General features: G+C 47.2%; 1 protein-coding gene across 4 annotated transcripts in view; it reads right to left on the bottom strand.

Moving 5' to 3' along the window:
• Positions 1 to 19643, bottom strand: part of ARHGEF4 (Rho guanine nucleotide exchange factor 4) — a 133360-nt gene that overhangs the window by 17189 nt on the left and 96528 nt on the right. For 2 of the 4 annotated variants that reach the window (XM_064165228.1, XM_064165226.1), the window contains one exon: positions 647 to 826. In XM_064165228.1, coding sequence (XP_064021298.1) covers positions 647 to 772 — 126 coding nt within the window. In that variant the 5' untranslated portion in view covers positions 773 to 826. Of the gene's footprint in view, positions 1 to 646; positions 827 to 19021; positions 19491 to 19514; positions 19632 to 19643 lie in introns of those variants that run through there. The other 2 variants (XM_064165229.1, XM_064165227.1) reach the window with 2 other exon arrangements.

Raw genomic sequence — 19643 nt, 5'->3', positions numbered from 1 at the left:
CAGCTGTTCCATATGATCTCCAAGCCATTTTTTTGTGGTTTTCCCCCTGCACAGCACCTGGAATACAGTGCTGTGCCATAGCCCTGCAGCCTAGTGGTTTTAACACACCAGGACTGAGAGAAGGTGCTTACCTGGGTCAGGAATTTGCATACTTAGGGACATGGCATTGCATTGCACCCAGCACCAGATGGAGGAGGCTTAAGTTTGGTATCGTGCTCATCCATACTGTCTGAAGTAGACACTAAAGCAAAGACTTCTGCCAGCTGCAGCTGGGTTTCCTCTAGGAGAGTATTTCTTGCTTGTTCCTGAAGGAGATGTGTGTGCTTGGCCACAAACTAGCTAATACAGATACGGGTAAGCAGGAGCCCAGGCTGCAAACCCACCATGCAGCTCAGCTTAGCTCCAGAGCCTGGAACCTTTGCCATGCTTTACTCATGTCACGAGGGATTTCTCTATGCTGGTGGCAGCTCAGGTGGGAGGGCCCAATGTACTGCAGCCATGCATAGAGGAGTAGCAGCAAGACGTATTGAACCAGCTGTCTCCATCAGTGAACGTGCTGAGCAGTCAGCACAGAACACTAAGCCTGAAGGACAATAACAAACACCTGGTTCCAATGGAGAGGCATGAAGAACCATCAAGCTCTTACCCGTACGAAGCTGGCTGGAAACCAGCCTTCGCTGTCCAGAATCCGTCCCCACCACCACTCCTTGTTGGTAGCATCCATTACTTCAATGACATCGCCAGCCTTGAATCCCAGCTCTTGGTCATCCATCGTGACGTGGTCCCAGAGGGCTTCTGCGTACACCACGCTGCCATCACTGATGAGCTGTGGAGAGAGCAAATGAAGCTGTCAGCACCCTCCAAGAGAGCAGGACAGTCTGCCAATGTGGCTGCAGCTTTGGCACCATTGCTGCTGAGTCAAACATGTTGGTAACTGTTTACTCCTCATATAAGCAAGTGGAAAGGAGGTGGTGCTAGTCAGGCAGTTGCTTCTACTGACCTTGCCATACTTTACTTATGTCATGAGGGACTTCTGTATGCTGGTGGCAGCTGAGGTGGGAGGGCCTGATGTACTGCAGCCACACATAGAGGAATAGCAACAAGACACATTGAACCAGCTGTCTTATCAGTGAATGTGCTGAGGAGTCAGCACAGAACACTAAGCCTGAAGCAGTATCATTTATTCAGAATCCCTTGGACACAGTACAGTTACTACCCTAAAGAACATAACTTTGATGCTCTGGAATGTCTTACTGGCAACTTTGCCTTAGCTGGTGAACAAGGCTCAGTGGTACATCGTTGGTGGAGAATGCTCTCGTGATGTCAGTGCAGAGCTGCATTAGCCTTGAAAGAAGACCTTGAGCATCAATGTTTAGAGGTGTACTTCAGAGCAGAAAATGTTCTGAGGTGTCAGAGCTAGGCTAGGGTGGATAAAGTCTTAAGTCTTTAAGGTGTTAAACTTAGCACTTAAGCTGCTTAAAATAAGTCTCCTGGAGAGTTTTAAGTAATTCTACTGAGGGGCCATGATTGTTTACTACATGTCCCATGTGAGGCCTACTTCAGGGGAAAAAAATAACTTCCAACCATTTAAAACAATCTAATAAAACCAACCTGACCCACATGTGTAGAGGCTGTGAGTGGGCACTGAACAGAGTGGTGACTGTGTCTGTATGTGCCTGATGCCATTCTCAACCATTCCCACCTTAGCTATGGCATAGCTAAGTAACACTTGGGACCTGTTGTGCTGTAGTTGTAGGCTGGCCCTGCAGGAGTGCCTGCATGATGGCCACAGGTGTATCATGTCAGACTCTCTGAGTTTCAGCAGCTACAGAGTACTCACACAGGCTTCTCAGGGCCTGAGTTTGACTGAGACTGAACACCAGAGGTTTCCCAAAGAAGGTAGAGTGTGTACTGGAGTCCTGCTAAACAGGACTTAGCCATTCTGCAGTGGCAGTGATGCCCTGGTTTTGCCCAGGAACATGATGCCAATGATAAACTGGAAAGAGAAGGGGAAGAACAGCCTATGAGACACAAAGGAGAAAGAAAACATCCATACAAGTCCTACTCCATGATGTACCTTACAACATTACAGCAGTATCACCCCAGCCACAAAGTGCATGTGTCATCCATGCTGAGCCTTTAGATTATTTGGTCACACAGTTAGTTATCTGCTGCTCTGGATTACAATTTTTGCCTCTTTCCAAGAAGAAGGGTGCATGGTGCAGAACAACATCAGCATAATTGTGCATACAATAGATCAGGAGAGAGCTAACAAGGCATTTGAAAGAATATTCAAATGCAGTCTGCCTTGGGATAGCAAATGCCCCTGCACTGAACCAGAAACAGCTTAATGCAGTGCTTCCATTCTGAGAAGAACAACAGGATGATGGGGAAGGAGGGGATGAGAGGTTCCCATTTATCTCTACAGCCAGGGCATTGGTGTGCCCCACACTGCCTTTTCTCAGCTGCTGGCCACTCCACCACAGCAGAGCTGGGTGTGTCCTTACTGCAGGTTTCTGCACTTTATAGAGGTGAGCATTTGCTGTGGTGAGGCCCAGCCAGCAGAAGACATAAGGGACATGCTGCTGTCATACAGCTGGCCAGTGGCATGATGGAAAAACAGTCCAGGAGGTTAAAAAGGTGTCTCACTAATCTAAGCTACAGTGGGAACAGAGTTTGACCTCAAGGCAAGATGAGGAGCAGAATCATTTGTCTCAGCCAAACAGTGAGAGCAATGGTAGTTGAGGCCCCATCTCTGAAGGTGTTTAAGGCCAGGCTGGATGAGACTGTGGGCAGCCTGATCTAGGGTAGGGTGTCCCTGCCCATGACAGGGGGGTTGGAACTGGATGATCCTTGTGGTCCCTTCCAACCCCGACTGATTCTGTGATTCAGTGAATGCACCACACAGCAGAGGCAGCTACGCCCAGTCTAGTGACAGGTACTTGTCCAGATGAGCTGTGCAGGAAAAGGACATTTGGGCTTGACAATTCATGCTTACAGGTGTTAGAGTGTTAGTGCAGTGGATCAATTCTAGTGCAGGTAGGACATGGAGAACCATGCAGCAGTAAAGACACAAAGGTTATTGGTGTGTTGGAAACCGTGGAAGTACCTAAAGGTCAGGCAGAAGTTAGGGCTTCTATTGCCAGAAAGTCAAGGTCAGTAGCCCAGGTGAAGCACATCTACACCTATGCTTGTAGGTGGGGAGATGGAGGTGGTGATGCAGCAGGAAATGGCCTCAAGGCCATCAGAGGTTTAGGTTGGACTGAATGGGTTGTCAAGCCCTGGAACAGGCTGCCCAGGGAAGTGGTGGAATCACCATTCCTGGAGGCATTGTAAAGCTTTGTAGATAGGGTGCTGAGGGTCATAGTTCAGTGATGGAGTTGGCAGTGCTGGGTGAGTAGTTGGACTCGATGATCTTGAAGGGCCTTTCCAGCCTGAATGATTTTACGATGCTATGATTTTTATGCACAGTTCACTTAACAGGGATTATATTGCATACAGTTTGACAAGCTTGAAGCACACTCAGCATTATGAATAAAGCCTTTATACCTATTTTTGATACATCCATAGGTCTTGTTAGGCCTCTAGAAAGAAGTTACAGATTTCTGACCAAGCAGTGGTGGCTAGATTAGGAAGAGTGGATGTGAAACCATGTATTACACACACACACACACACACACACACACAGAGTATCACCAAGGTTGGAAGAGACCTCACAGATCATCAAGTCCAACCCTTTACCACAGTGCCCAAGGCTAGACCATGGCACCAAATGCCACGTGTATTTTTCCAGACTCAGCTGTCACACTTCAGCAAGAGCTGGGCTGTGGACAAAGGGTGTGGATGTTAGCTATTCTCAGAACAAAAGGTTCTGTGGCTGCTTTAAGCAATGCCTGTGCACAACCCATCCCTTTGCTTTAGCAGTGAGACTTCACTCACTACTGACCACAGGTTGAGTCCAGCTTCTGCCTTTTGCAGGAAGAGAAGAAAGGTAAACAGGGTAATGGGGTGGCTGGAGCTGAGTATTGACCCACCCCTATAGGAAGGAGCTGATTAAATACACTCATCCCACACAGAGTGCTGGGGAGTCACCTGCATCAGGGTAAGCCCTACCACCAGGTCACACCAGAGCTGCAGCCATGCCACACTGAGTTCTGTATCCCTGTGGGTGAAGGATGGCTGCTGCTCAGGAAATGGGCATATGCTAATAAATCTTTGGGAAGAGTGGCATTCAGCATTCTTTTTGACATGGAAATTGTGACCACCACATAAAGAACATAGCTCTTAGAGAAAATTCCTTTGCTGTATGCTTAAATACACCACTCTGAATCAGTGTGCCAAGTATGATGTGGTAGGTGGCACACACAGTATGACCTTGACTGCAGAGACTAAATGGACTTCCTGTGTAGCATTTTGATGGTCACAGAAGCAGAGCACTGATGATGTGGAGACATGAAAACCTTTCAGTACCAAGCTGTCAGATCTCAGTATCTCAATGAGACACAACACCCAAGCCTGACCTAGCACTAACAGCATGTTAGGGTGGTACACCGAGCTCAGAAGGGGACAAAGCCACATGGTTCTTCTCTGAGTGGCTGAAAGCCATAGGGCTGACTTGTGAATTCTCAGCTGCTATTTTAACCCATCCAGTAACACAAATGCCTTCCACTTTCTGTGTTCAATAGCAGCCATACTGTGACTAGGATTGCCAAGTACAGAAAGTCACAATTGGCCAAACAGGTGCAGGCAGATGGGCTGCTGTCTGGTAGATAGTTTTCTTGCAGAGGAGTCACTGAAAATACACCTGAAGTATAGGCCAGGACTTGATTAACTGACACCAAGCACCATGTTTGTAGGAAGGAATGATCAATGTGGAATAAAGCAAGAAATAAAGAGTGAAAAAACCCTTCTGTATGCTTTGTATTGTCTCAGTTAATTTAGTCCAGCAGCACTTGAAATTCCTCTCCGACTGCGGGCTGATAGGCTCAGCCTGGTCTGCTCCCTGTGCCACTGCAGTCTGTGCTCCTATACTAGGAGCAGACACAAAAGCTGAGAAGTGTTTCATCATCACCACACTCAGTGCTCGTTTTTCTATCAGCCTTCAGTCTCTGTCAGTCTGGACCTGATACTGTTTTTCTCACTTGTGTCCTGTCCAATTCCCAGGGCAGATAGAGAAATAACAAATACACCCAAGTCTAGCAATCCTTCTCCCAGAGCAAATACTAACAGGCAGCTCTGAGCCAGGACTGACATTTCCATGGCCCAGAAACACCAATCACACTGCATGTCACTGCAGCTGGATGTGCTGCTCCAGCTGAGGCAGAGCATGCTGCTACTGGGGGAGAGGGGTTAGGTATCTCACTCCCTTTCCAAGGGAGCATAAAACGATCCAGCAGATAAAAAGGTTTTCTGCCTGGCACAATCAAATGCTACCTTGTGAGAGCTGCTTAGGTTCCAGAGAAGCCTGTGTTGAAGGGAATGCTCACCATTTCCAAGCATGACAATTCAGCTCAAAAAGCTCACCTTACCACAGGGTTTGATATTTGCAATTAAAGCAAGGCTTAGAAAACAACTAGTAATTTCTTTGTGAAGCAACATTTACTTTGTAATATCAAAGACTACTCAGTACATGTTCTTGAAGGGCCCCAAAGCAGTGTCTAGAAGACAGAGAATGCCACCCTGCAGCGCTGCCGGCAGTGAAAACAAACAAGAAATGGCTGTTTTCCTTTGTTTATAACAACACTTTAAGTTTGTAGACAGCAGTGTTTGCAACCCTAAGGCAGTGCTGATGCTTTGAAACTGAAAATTGAATGCAGCTCTAATAGTTGCAGTGGCACTTCTGTGCAGCACAGATGCTTCCCCTGCTGCCCAGGCAACTGCAGCCTCGCTTCTGGATTAGGAGCGCAGCAGATACGAAGGGAAGGCGCCAGGAAGTTGCCGCTGGTGCAGAACACAGAAATACGGGGTGGAAGGATTGCTGCATTACTCCTCCACTCAGTGTCTCTCTGCAGGTTGCCAAAGAGACACAGCCGGGGCTATTGCACACAGCTGCCCCAAATTAAGTCCATTACATGCAGGCAAAGAGCTGCAGCTTGGCAAGGCCCATGTCTGTGGGCTTGTTTGCATTCCAGCTACTCAGTTCCTGTTTGGCTCTGGCTGGACACCTTGACATAATTACTTCATATGTCCTGGTCCTGTTCTGACAGAAGCTCCAGGCAGTATTAACAGAGATAAAATATTTCAACAGCTCACAGAAGGAGGGGTGAAGATGCCTTTAGGGAACATTTATCTTTGAGCTACTCGTTTCTATTTGAATAAAATTTGAATAGTTTTCTCCTGATAATGCCAAGTATGCTGGGTCACAGAGCTAAAAAACGAACCCGGGAGCATCAGAAGGTACTGGAAATGAGGCAAGTCAGGGAGAAGATTACACTAAAACAATTTACTTCTCAGTTCTGTGACCCTAAACCAGACACCTTCCATGAAGAGCACCTGCATTCAAGTCCTGGTCAAACGGTTTCTGTGAAGCTTGTGTGGATTGCTCGCCCGCCCTCCATGCCCCACTGCCTCCTCTGCTTGTGCATTACATACTGAAGCTGAACTGGGTCAGCACATGAAATATTTAAACCCTGCAGCAGTCCTGACCCCAGGGGCAAAGTCCCTCATTCCCAGGCCCAGCTCCTTCACCCACTGCTTTACTTCCAGAGCTTTTCTTCTGCCTTCTCTTATGCAAACTGCAGAGGAGAACTAAAAGGAAAAACTGTATTTCCACTCCTGCCCCAAAGTAGTGCTTCATTCACACAAATCCTTCTTTCCTCTAAATGTGGGTGGGAGGCAGCCACAAGATAGTTTTCAAATCATCCTGACAGCTTGCTCTTGCTACCCCTCAAAACTTTGAGCGTCACTGTTTAATGATTGGCAACAGAGATTAAATTTATCTTGTAGAGCTTCTGTCATCTGAACAGCAGGCATTTAGTCTGAACGAGTTATCTTGATTGCCTTTACAGAGCATCTCCCTTTTGTGGAGAGGGACAGGCACCCCAGGGAAAGGTTCGTCTTCAGCATCTATCTTAGCATCATAGATTAACCAAGCCCCTGGGGGTCTTGTCTCCCTTCACTGCCAGGAAGGGATTTGGGCTAGTCTTGCTAGACTAGACTTGCTGCCTGACTGCAGGGTGCCAGAACCACTGACAAATGCACAGGCACAGTGAACTCTTTATAGCTTCTTGTCACTCCTCTGTCTACACGTTTCAGGGTAACGCATGTCCTCCTTGCTATGGCATCATACCAGGCACATGACTACACATGGGCAGTGGCTTGCACTCGCTGCTTTTGAAGCACAGACCCTCACACCACGCCCCTCAGTCAAGCCATGGCCTCAGCATTCATTGCCCTTTTGCCTGCTTTGTCAGGTGCATACTTCTGCACCACTTCCAGAGAACTGGCTTGGGGTAGTGGAGGACTCTGAGAGATTTACCAAATGCTGGAGGTTTCCATCCAAAATACTTAAATGCAACAAAGATCTTTAACAAACCTGAGATGTCTGTCAGCCAAGATCTCAATCCAGTTAAATGTGCTACACTGATACTCTATAGTGCTGGTTTTACAATCAGTGCTGGTTGTCAGACTCCTCCTGTGACATCCAGTACAGCTGCCTCCATTTACCAAACAGTCAGGATTTGTCTTAACATGTATTTGGTAAGAACTATTTTCCACAAAATCATTCTGACTGGCATTAATTACATTCTTCCCCTTTTTGGGGGTTGTTTTGTTGGTGGTTTGGTTTGTTTTTTTGTATTATCTGAGTCCTTCTTCCTCCCTAGCAGTGGTTTAAACAGATGGGAAGAGGAGGAAGGCTCCCCCACATGGCAGGCAAGGAGAAGCTTTGAGGGTTCCCTTTATGAAGCAAGGGAAGCAACCCTTGTAAAAAGTGGAGGAGGCAGAGCTGTGCTCAGCCTGGGTACAAAGAGTACAGCATGAGAAAGCATGCCTGGTGCATGTCCACCTCAGCCCAGCTAAATGGGATTTTTCAAACTCCATAGTGGTGCAGGAAGTTCTGACTCCCTCAGCTAAGATGTGGGAGGTTGATATTATAATGCAAAACAAATCAGATTAAATTCCTTTAGACTATCTTACATTCATCTGAAATAGGCCAGGAAAGTTCTCAGGAAAGAGTGAGGATACTCAACTTACCCATTTAGATCCTGTCAGTGCCCTTAGTACCCCAGCCATCACTCTCCCATGACCTGGACAGCAAGAGAGCCTGCTAATCTGGGGAACTAACATCCTTAAACTCTGGCATAAGGAAGCAAAAGGAGCAGAGCCCTTTTCAAACCTGTTTGCACTGCAAAACGTGGCCTCTGCATTACATTTTCTGAGGTTGCTGGTGGTGCTTACAGTAGCTAAAGCTGCAGGAGAGCTTCTGCTGGAACCTTCCATACAAGCTTCCAGAGGATGCTCATTTAAATGTAAGTCATTTATTTTGTGGTATAAGTGAACTATGTTTTCAGTCTTCCTAAATGTAGCAGAAGCAATATCTAACAAAAATGCCTAAGTGAGCTGCTCCTCAGGAAAGTTTCTGCAGACAGATCAAAGGAGACAGTGACCTGCTCCGTCAGGGTCGGGAAGTCTGAATGTCAGGAATGACTCAGAAAGAAAGAGGGACAAGGACAACTAGACAAAGCACAAAGAGCAGCACAGATCGATGTTGGGAATCGTTTCTAGGCCAGTACAAGCTAATCAGCCCTTGAAGCTGCAACAGAAGAAGGAGGGGGGAGCAGGTGGCCATGAGATGAAGGCTTACACATCGTAATGCAGGGCTGATAGGTGCCCAGTGAAATTGCTAGGCAAGGAGTTCAGTGCACAAGCAGTACTATTTCCCTGTGGTGCATAACTAACACGTGCCACAGGATGCCACAGAGCCAAACATACAGATGGCTCTAAAAAAGATTAAGCAAATGGACATCTTTTGAGGCCATTAAACATGTCATATAAGGATATGGCCCTTAAAGGATCTTAAACACACTTAAGAAGGCACAGAAGGGAAAGTCAGGCCATACTTGCATCTATTCTTGAGCAGTTATCCTATTCTTGAGCAGTTATCCCAAGTCACAGATAAAAGTGTTACTGTCTGACCCTACAGAGCTGATCTTAGGACATGAAGGTAGTAAGAGAGACAAAAGAAAATAAATACTGACTTTTTATATTGCCCTCAGATTGCTTCTTGAAAATGGTGAGCCCTGAAAACACTAACTTGACAGAGATGGATCTGTTCCCTGAGGTACAGCAACACCCTTTCAGGTGGAAAATGAGCAATTACCAATTGCCAACATTAAGATGTCCTCTGGGGTAGGGCTGTCGTCATCCTGGCTGGGACTTCTCAGGCAGAGGGAAATGCAGCACTTGTACATGGCTTCAACGTAACAGATCCCACACACTTTATCCTGACACACAGCAATTGCCTGACACGTGAAGGAAGCTCAGTCCACACACCTGGAATAGCCATTTGTTCCTGCCATATGGATGTCCAACTCCTGGCCTTGGGATTTTTCCCCCAGAAACAGGAAGATGAAAGTGTACCTAGGGAGACCTGGGTTCAGACACTGCCTGCGAGGTGCTCAAGGAAAAAGACTCCCTCTGCACAGCTACAGAAGAGGATTTGTGCTGCATCCTCACTCAAAATGTTCAGAAAGGCCTTCACAATTAAGATCTCAAAGGACCTCAAAACGCCCTTAAGCACTCAAAGCCAGAGAACTTAAGTCATTCTAAAGCTCCAAATCAGCTTAAACAGCTTAAACTCATCTAAGGCCTTCAAGTGTTTTAAGCATTTTAAACCCATCTAAAGCCTTAAAGTGGTTTAAGGAGTTTGACATACTCTAAGTTTAAAAGTAGTTTAAGAACCATAAACTTTTGGCTATCCCACTCCTCATACCTCTCCCAGTTGTGCAGCACCTGCTGCTCCAGATTAAAGTAGGATCCAGGTGCCACAGACCTGTTTACTCCAAACAGCCCAGACCTCTGGCAGAATCACTCTTTTCAACCCCCTTTCCACCTATTCCGGGGTGCTGCAGGGAGCCCTAGACAGGATAAACTCAGTGGGATCTGCTATGTTGAAGCCACGTGGAAGCCCTGCTCAGCACAGATGCGGGCACCCGGCCGGGAGCAGCTCCAGGAGCAGCAACTACGGAACACGCAGAGCTCCTCCGGGCTTTGTAACAGGGCTTGCTGGGCTGTTGCCGTACCAGCACCTGGAAATCAGCCACACCAGCACCTGGAAATCAGCCACACCAGCACCTGGAAATCAGCCACACCAGCACCTGGAAATCAGCCACACGCTCATCTCCTCTTTTCTTGGGTCTCAGAGACCGGAAAGGAGAGAGGCCTGGGGTTGAGCTCTCAGCTCTGAACAAGACTTGACTTTGGGCTCACACATCCACAGATTTTCTAGTTTCTGGCTCCAGCCTGGCTGTAGATGAAAACTCTGTCAGACTGACCTACACTTCACCTCTCCACACACCTGAAGTCCGTGTTTCCCACAGAATACCTGCTTAATGAAGCTTGCACGTTTTCTGATGGGCTGCTTTCAATTGCAATCCCGGGAACGTTCCTGCTTGGCTGTGCTCACATTTAAGAGTGACTGCTGCTGCATCTTTTCTCCCGTTTAAGAGTGATTGCTGCTGCATCTTTTCTCCCATTTAAGAGTGACTGCTGCTGCATCTTTTCTCCCGTTTAAGAGTGACTGCTGCTGCATCTTTTCTCCCGTTTAAGAGTGACTGCTGCTGCATCTTTTCTCCCATTTAAGAGTGACTGCTGCTGCATCTTTTCTCCCGTTTAAGAGTGATTGCTGCTGCATCTTTTCTCCCGTTTAAGAGTGACTGCTGCTGCATCTTTTCTCCCGTTTAAGAGTGACTGCTGCTGCATCTTTTCTCCCATTTAAGAGTGACTGCTGCTGCATCTTTTCTCCCGTTTAAGAGTGACTGCTGCTGCATCTTTTCTCCCGTTTAAGAGTGACTGCTGCTGCATCTTTTCTCCCGTTTAAGAGTGACTGCTGCTGCATCTTTTCTCCCGTTTAAGTGACTGCTGCTGCATCTTTTCTCCCGTTTAAGTGACTGCTGCTGCATCTTTTCTCCCGTTTAAGTGACTGCTGCTGCATCTTTTCTCCCGTTTAAGAGTGACTGCTGCTGCATCTTTTCTCCCCTTTAAGAGTGACTGCTGCTGCATCTTTTCTCCCGTTTAAGAGTGACTGCTGCTGCATCTTTTCTCCCATTCAAGAGTGATTGGTGCTGCATCCTTTCTGCATTATTGTTTCTCAGGCATCAATAAAAAATAATTTCTTTAAAAAGCTCTATAGTAACACAGTTTTGTGTCAGACTTGTCCCATTATCCTCTCACTGCTGCCTGCAACATTACCCTTCCTCTGTGCGCTCCCACCAACACATCTCCTTGGAACGTTTCCATCCTTTTCCTTCTCTCAGGACAGCTCCTAATTCTACTGCCTCTCCCATGAGTACAGATCCCCCAGGACAATGTATCCACAACAGTTCAGCTGCAGCTCATCCAGCACAGGGATTTATTAAGGATAAATGTTGCATCCTGGCTCTTTGCAGAAGAAAGGGCAACCATTCAGCTCCCAGAGCTCTCTGGCCACTGCTGGCTGTTGCTACTCCCTTCCCCCAAAAGATACAGCGAGTTATGGAATTAGTTCTAGCTTGAAGGCAACTTATTCTAAATTTGTTTTACAAATAAGGTTAAGGAAAACATTTTTAAGCAGATACAAACTGCATTGCTAGCAAACCACTCTGAATCATCAAAAGGTCAGCATCTCTTTGGGCTCACAGCAGGCAGTAAGCCAGAAACACAGCACAGACCTTTCCTTTTGATGTGTGTGCATGATTTAATTTTAATGGAGCATACTGCAAAGAACATGCTGAAATTGTTTTTATTGCTCCTATCTCCTGTGAAACATCTTCCCTGGATTAACAGCACTCTGCCAAAGTCTGTGCAACGCTGGTAGGTGCTGGTAGATGTGCCAGGCCAACAGAGACTGGCAGCAGTTTCCATGCCCTGGCTCTCAGAGATGGTCTCCCTGCCTTAAAAGAACCATGCACAGTTTAGTGTCTTCCCTTTCTTCACTGTCTGAGACAGAAGTCCTGCAGGCACATGAGGACTCTAAACTTTTGTTTTCCACACCCCACAGCTTTCTGGTGATCTGTCTGGTGATCTATTCTATTCTGGTGGTCATCTGGTGATGATTCTGTGACCTTTCTCACAATGTACACACAGAGCTTTCTCCACTGACCTAGGAATTGTTGTCTGCACTTATCTTTGAAAATGGGGCTGAGGAAAACCTTGATATTAGACAGAGAAAAGGAAAAGAAGAAAACTCTTGATGCCTCACTGTCAGCCAAAGGAGACTGCCTAGCCTTTGGTTAGGATCTGTAAATGTGAGTAATTTGCTTTGTAATGCCTACAGAAGGCTCCTCAAGCCAAACACACTGAAACAAACAAGCAAAAAAACCCCAACAAAACCCCGTACCTAAACAACAACAACAAGAAGAATCCACAAACCCTAAACCACTCATCTTTTCATACTGCAAATGTCCTCTGCTAACAGAGACTGAGTCAAGAAGAAGCAGGCATTTGGGATCAGGCTCCTGGGGTCTTCTGAGACTATATTTGTTTCGTGTCTACATTGTCAGGATGAAGAGGCTTAAAGCCTAAACAAAGCTAAAGCCTCAAATCAGAACCACGTTTTTGTTTCCAATATCACAATGCATGCAAGCCCTCTCACTATGTGAGACTGAAGCATCTGTTGTTCCTCCTGCAGAACATGGCTTCTGTATTCCAACTAGAAGACCCACATATCTCTTGTTCCCTACAGGTTCTCACTTTAGTCACCTTGCTGCCCAATACAACAATCCCATGGCAGTCACAAGCTTTTCAGTGTGATCAAGGAGAGAAGCAGCTCAGTGCAGAGCATGTTCTGGCAAATCAGGCAGCAACAGGATACTGCAGTCTCTGGCTCTCCTCTGTATCTAGTGTGAGTCCTCTCACTACCTAATTATACAGTGCTTAGCATAACAAGTTCTGACTCCTGGGTGCTACAGGTGTGAATTGGGACACTAAAAATACACAGCCATGACTTCTCAGCAGCCCATCTTCACCTACTTCTGGAACTGTTTCGTGAGGTGAGGTGAAGAAAGCTGTGCTAGGCTGCTGCTGAGATCCTGGTGTAGCTCCATTGCCATACCAAATTTGCCACAGCTCTGCAGACACTCAACATGCCCAGACTGGACAAGATCATGATTCAAAACAACCAAAAGCAGTAAACCCAGCTCTGCTATGCTCTTCTGAGCCACAGGACCACAAAGGCTACAGGCACTGGGTCTACAAATAACATTCACATTCTACCCCTGCATAGCACTACAAACCAGCACAGCTTAACAGAAGACAACATACTAATTCTGTTCTTGTGTTCACACAGGTCCATAGAGTGGCTTGAGATGGAAAGCACCTTAAAGATCATCTAGTTTCCACACCTTGCCATAGGCAGGGACACCTCCTCTTAGAGCAATTTGCTCAAAGCCTCATCCAGCATGGTCTTGAACACTTTCAGGGATGAGTCTCCCACAACTCCTCTGGGCAACCCATTTCAGTGTCCCAACACCCTCATAGTAAAGAACTTCTAATATCTAACCTAAATCTGCCTTGCTGTAGTTTAGAACAGTTGCACCCAGTCCTATCAGCACAGATCTTTACAAAGAACCCCAACAAAAGGTGATCTTACAGAAAGCCATTCTGTAGCCTCCCTTCAGGTACTGTTTTATGTATGCCCAGAGCCTTCTCTCCTCCAGGCTGAACAGACCCAACTCCCAGGCCTTCACACATAACTGCCTCTACTGAAAGGTTCAGCAACATCCCCTTGGTACTTGAGGAGTCACTTTTCTTTCAGCATTATCAGCATAGCTGAGCTGACTCACTCTTATCAGCTACAAAGGTAGCAAGAGGATGCCACTGTGAGCCTTAGGCAGGTCCATGCTGCTGCTTTGAGTCCCATTTCCACCACTGCCCAACCCAGACAAAAGCAAGTATATCATATGTGGCAACACCTGGAATAATCCCAGCCAAAGAACAGATACAAGGATTAAAATAAGACACATTTTTATTACAGAGCTTCTGACCCATTCCAAGGTGGCATAAATATTTCATCATCCTCCTCCTCCTCTTAAAAATCTATCTTTAATCTGTTTAATGAAACTTCTTTGGTTGTTTTGGGAGCTGTGGGTCTGTTGTTTGGTTTCATTTGGAGTGGTTTTGTTTGGCTGGGGTTTTTTTTGGTGGGGGTTTTGTGTTTGGGGTTCTTTTTTTGGGGGTGTTGTTTGGTTGTAGGGTTTTTTGGTGGGGGGACTGTGGAGTTTTTGTTTCTTTAAATCAAAACATTGGAAACATTGATTAAAAGTAATTGTTGATGGTATCATCCTAAATGCTTAGTGTATTTCTTATCTGGCCATCTCAAGCCTTAGATTCCAACAATAAATCACAAAGACAGCAGATACCACATATCACCACAGAAATGAGGCTAGCCTGGGAGAACAAATTAAGAGAAGATACAATCTAAAGGCTGGATTCTCCTCTTGGAAATGATGCCTTAGTCTCACTCTTGCTCATAGACGCTCTCTGCATTTGAAAGCTCAGAGTAAAGCAGTAGTGGAGCAAAGCTCTTGTATGTTAAATGTTCCCTTGAGTTTGCCTCACACAAAGGCAACACAAACTACCTGTGCAGGGCCTATACAGGCAGTACTTTGCCCCCTCCCTGCATGCTGCTTTGCCAGGCAGTTAGAGTATACTGCAGTGGCAGCATTGGGAAAAGCTGAGGGCTCAGCTCTCACTCTGCACCCCAAGGAGGAGTCATCATGAAGCAGTCACAAAAGGGGCTGATGTGACCTGGTCTGCAGCAGGAACGGGGAGCACAGTGGGCACCAGACCCCCCAAGTGCTCTGCAGAGGGGCAATGACTGCATGGCTCCCCCTTCCCTGGCCATGCTGCTCCCTCCCTGGGGCTATGGCTCAATGCCATCAGATGACTGCAGGGAAGGCAATCACAGCATTCCCACGGGGCACATACCACTTGGGTCAAATAAGTGCACTGAAAGCAAAGGAGGAAGAAGCCAACTCTGTTGACAGAAATGCCAAAAGCTCCTCCCTCCACACTGTCCTATCACCATCTCCTGCACATGATGATCCTTCAATAGCTTTATTTTCTCCTGGGCTTTATTTGCCATCAGGGCTTCTTCAGTGAAGATCTGAGGTAGGCTTGAATGAGTCACAACTAGCATCAGACCGATTACCACTTAAATGCCAACTGCAGCTGCTACTTGAATGTATATAGCTGTGAGTAAAGTCGAGGAAGGAGAAAAAGCCCTGAGTTCCCTATCACAGGTACTTCAGGATTAGTCAGGTAACATACACCTAGAGGAGAGGTGACAAGAGAAAAATAACATTCACCTAAAATCAACTATGAAGAGGAAAAGTATTCCCAGGCTTTTAGCAACCAGCCTGTGGCAGGCTCTGACGTGTATCTCCAATGAGTCCTCTTTAATATTGCAATTTGTCTTAGCACAACTTTCAAATGCCAGAACATTTCTTACTTTTTTTTTTTGCCCTCCCCACTGTTCTGATACCAACAATCTGGTGAAATTTCCCTATGAAGGAAGGGAAAGGGAAGAGGGAAGCAACTTCACCCAGGGTTCCATTACCTTATTCTACAGCATACTTTTCTTCCAGGCTATTCCTTACTGTCCTGGACTCCCCATAACCCTTGAAGAAAATAGTTCTTTAATTTTCTCTAGCAGCAGGCAGATCTTCTGCTGGGAAAGTCTCAAGTCCTTCATGTCAACAGCAGCAACATATCCCAGAGAAGAGAGCTGCCCTGCAGGAAGCAAGGTGGCAGTTCTGGACCTCAGAGGCATTAACTGCCCAAAGTCCCATTATTCCTCAGATTTACATTTTCCCTCTAGTATCAGCAGCAAGCATTTTGGGGGTACTAGTTCAGCTGGTAGCAAGACACTCTTCCACCTTTCATTATGTGCATTGGCTGCTTTGATGTATCACATAAGCAAAGACAAATGGCTCTGCCTCTCACAGACAGCAGCTGTAGCTGAGCAGAACAAAGGGGAAATTTTGGACGTGAGGATGCTGATCCAGTTATGATGCAAATGGGGTAAAAGTGGACCAGAGAGAGAAGAAAATGAGGAGGCTGCAACACTGTGGGAGCACTTGCCAGCTGACAACAGGGCTGTGCCTGCCCTGGGAGCCCACCATCACCAAATTTGCCATCTCATCCCTTCCAAAGCCAGCAGAATCTTTTAGCAAGTGGCAGGAATTGGACATTCCTCAACTGAGCAGCTAGCAGAGATTGAATTACTTGATCACCACAAGACCACCTCCAGCTACCTAATCAAGCATGCAGGAAACAAGTTCCTGGAAAACTTCTCTGAAGCATCTTCCTAAGCAGAGCATAACAGGGAGCTCCAGTCCCCTGCTCAGTGACAAAAGCTACCCAAGAAGCATTGCAGTGACATGACATTGAGCTAGACAGGAGAACAAGTCACTTTGTGAACCCAGTGTCAGTCTTGGCTGCAGACATTTGTGCTCATCTTACCAACTGCCCCACATGGCTTCTATGTACTAAATCAAACACTTGGGTTATCAATGGAGTTGACCTACTGGATATTCTCCAGGACTGTGTGTATACATGCAGGCCCTGTGAGCAACCACAGTTCTCATTCACCATCAGATGTGTTTTGCACTATTTCAAGATACAGAGCAGGCAAGAGAGCAATAACTAACAGTTTATTGCAGGGGCTGCCATGATGCTGAGGTCTGTTACTGCTCCAGTTGCTGTTGAGGGCAATGGATTAAGCCATGAGATGAGGCACAACAGCACTTTCAGAGCCTGCTCAAACCTTGTGCATGATCAGCCCTCACAGACAGTGCAAAAAGCATTCTGTCACTGACACCTATGACTTCAAAACCATACTTTGCTCTCTCATCTGTCATTTGAAGACTGAGGTTTGCTTTTGTATCTTTCATAGAATCATAGAATCAACCAGGTTGGAAGAGACCTCCAAGCTCAGCCAGCCCAACCTAGCACCCAGCCCTAACCAGTCACCTAGACCATGGCACTAAGTGCCTCAGCCAGGCTTTTCTTCAACACCTCCAGGGATGGCAACTCCACCACCTCCCTGGGCAGCCCATTCCAATGCCAATCACTCTCTCTGCCAACAACTTCCTCCTAACATCCAGCCCAGACCTCCCTCAGCACAGCTTGAGACTGTGTTCCCTTGTTCTGTTGATGGTTGCCTGGCAGAAGAGACCAACCCCAGGTGGCTACAACCTCCCTTCAGGTAGTTGTAGACAGCAATGAGGTCACCCCTCCTCTTCTGCAGGCTGCACACCCCCAGCTCCCTCAGCCTCTCCTCATAGGGTTTATGTTCCAAGCCCCTCACCAGCTTTGTCACCCTTACTCTGGACATGTTCCAGCACCTCAACATCTCTCTTGAGACCATCACCGGCTGGTTCCAGTGCTGTTTATCACAATGTCTAGCTACAGACTTAGTAGCCCATTTGGGATTTTTTAAAATATTGCAGAAGTGTTAACCTGTGTCAGAGATTGCCAGAAAGGTGCAGAAAGCTAAGGCCTGCTGCTGCCCCACACCCAGCTCCATGAAAGACAAGCCTCTCCCAGGCAAAAGGACGTCCTGTGCTCAGATATAGCAGAAAGGAGCTCACCAAGTACACATTTGTTTAGTTTTGTCTGCTAAACTGACATTTTGTACAGCACTAACATATTACACACAGTCACATAAATAATTGGTACAGGCACATCACTCGTGATGACAGAGACAACATCACCATCCAGCCTTTCCCAACATCAGATCATGTTCAGGGAGCGATACACATTCAGGTCTGAAACGACTGCAGTAACTTCAGCCATCACTGCCAGCAGATGCACTGCCTTTGTGAACGCTGCACTTAGCACAGAGAGTGAAGGATCCTGCTGAATTGTAAGGGCTTGGATATTCTGCACAGTCTCCAGCACAAACGCAAGCAGTGTCATTGAGAAGAATGGCTTCGTTTCCAGTCCGTCTTCCTCCGGGAGTAGGTCTCCTTCAACACCAACAAGTAGAGGGTTGCTCCACTAAGGAACCAGAGCCCAAATCTGGAAGTGTTGTGGTGTACAGAGTGGCTGACAAAACACCAACGAGGTGAACAGGCCTGGAGTAAGCACTCTGCTTTGCTGCACTTTCCTGCTAAGGGGTCTACAGGAGTGCTCCTTAAGTAGCTTCCCCACTGTGTGTTGGCTACTACTGATCAGTAAGAGGCGTGTGGCCTACAGGCAGTGTCCTGTGCTGTGGCTCTGCCAGCCATCTTAATACATGTAGCACATGAGGACTGAGATATAATAAAGAAAATGGGATAAAAGCCAACAAAACACTCCTTCCCCAGTGCTGCAGCTTTTATTCAGCTTGACTTCCCGACGCACTCTATTATCAGTGACTTTGGCTAATTGGGGGCATTATGCCAGGGCACAGCGCAGTGCCCACCCCGGCCCAGCAACGGAGGCATTCTGGTGTTCAGCTTTTTACAGCAGGTGTTCACATGTAGCAGGTTCTTGTGTAAGGGCTTGTTACAGAATGACTGTCCCTCTGCAAACAAAGCAGCAGCACTTTCGGCTTCTCCAGGGCTGAGAAGTGCTGTGTGCAGACATGGCAGCAACATTGTTAGGCATCAAGGCTGATTAGTGCCATGGAGAACAGTTATGATTAAGCAGGTTAGCTTGTTACCTCTTTCTCTGCTTAACCATGATCCAAACTGCAAGGCACAGGTGATGGCAGGAGGAGAGTGAGGGGAGCAGGGTGAGGAAGGAGGTGATGATTAAAAAACAACGGAGGGATAGTCTGAGACACACGGTTACCGTAACAGCAGACAAGCAGACCAGAGGCAGAAAACGACAAGCTGACCTGCTGATTTGTTGCCCAGTCCTGGAAACCCCCATGCACCACACCACTACCGGCAGTCCTCCTTCAGTGAAATGCCAAAAGAAACATCAGCACCACGTTGACAATGATGAGGAAGAGCAGGATGACAAAGACCACTACCCGTTGGGTCTCCGGGTTCATGTTGCAGCGGAGGAAAGTGTGAAGTGCACTCCATTTGTGCCTGCTTCGGTCGGGGACCTTTGCCATGGTTCCAGCCCTCAGGAAGAAAAACCAAAACAAACCCCAAAAAACCCTACACCACTACAACCAAACCAAACCAAAAAACACCCCGAAGCGCCCCAGGGCCGCAGCAGGGGCGCAGTTGGGGGCAGTGGGCTGCACACCAAGCTGTTCCGCGGCTCTCAAAAGCAGAGGTCTAAACAGTTCAACACAGCCATTGCTGGACCCGCACCGCACGTGTGCCAAGACGCCCCCTCCCCACCCCCTTATCTCAGGGGGATGCTGAGCAGCACACCCGTGGGTTTCCGCAGCTCCTCTGCCGAAGGAAGCGTCGCCATGGCGTTAGCAGAAGCAGCCACCGAACCGCTGCTGGCCGCCAGCCGGGGCGTGCGGAGCGCTGCAATCCGGGCTGCGATATTGGCTC

This window comes from Pogoniulus pusillus, chromosome 26, assembly GCF_015220805.1.
Source record: "Pogoniulus pusillus isolate bPogPus1 chromosome 26, bPogPus1.pri, whole genome shotgun sequence".
Classification (NCBI taxonomy): Eukaryota; Metazoa; Chordata; class Aves; order Piciformes; family Lybiidae; genus Pogoniulus; species Pogoniulus pusillus.
This window is presented reverse-complemented; position numbering and strand designations above follow the sequence as displayed.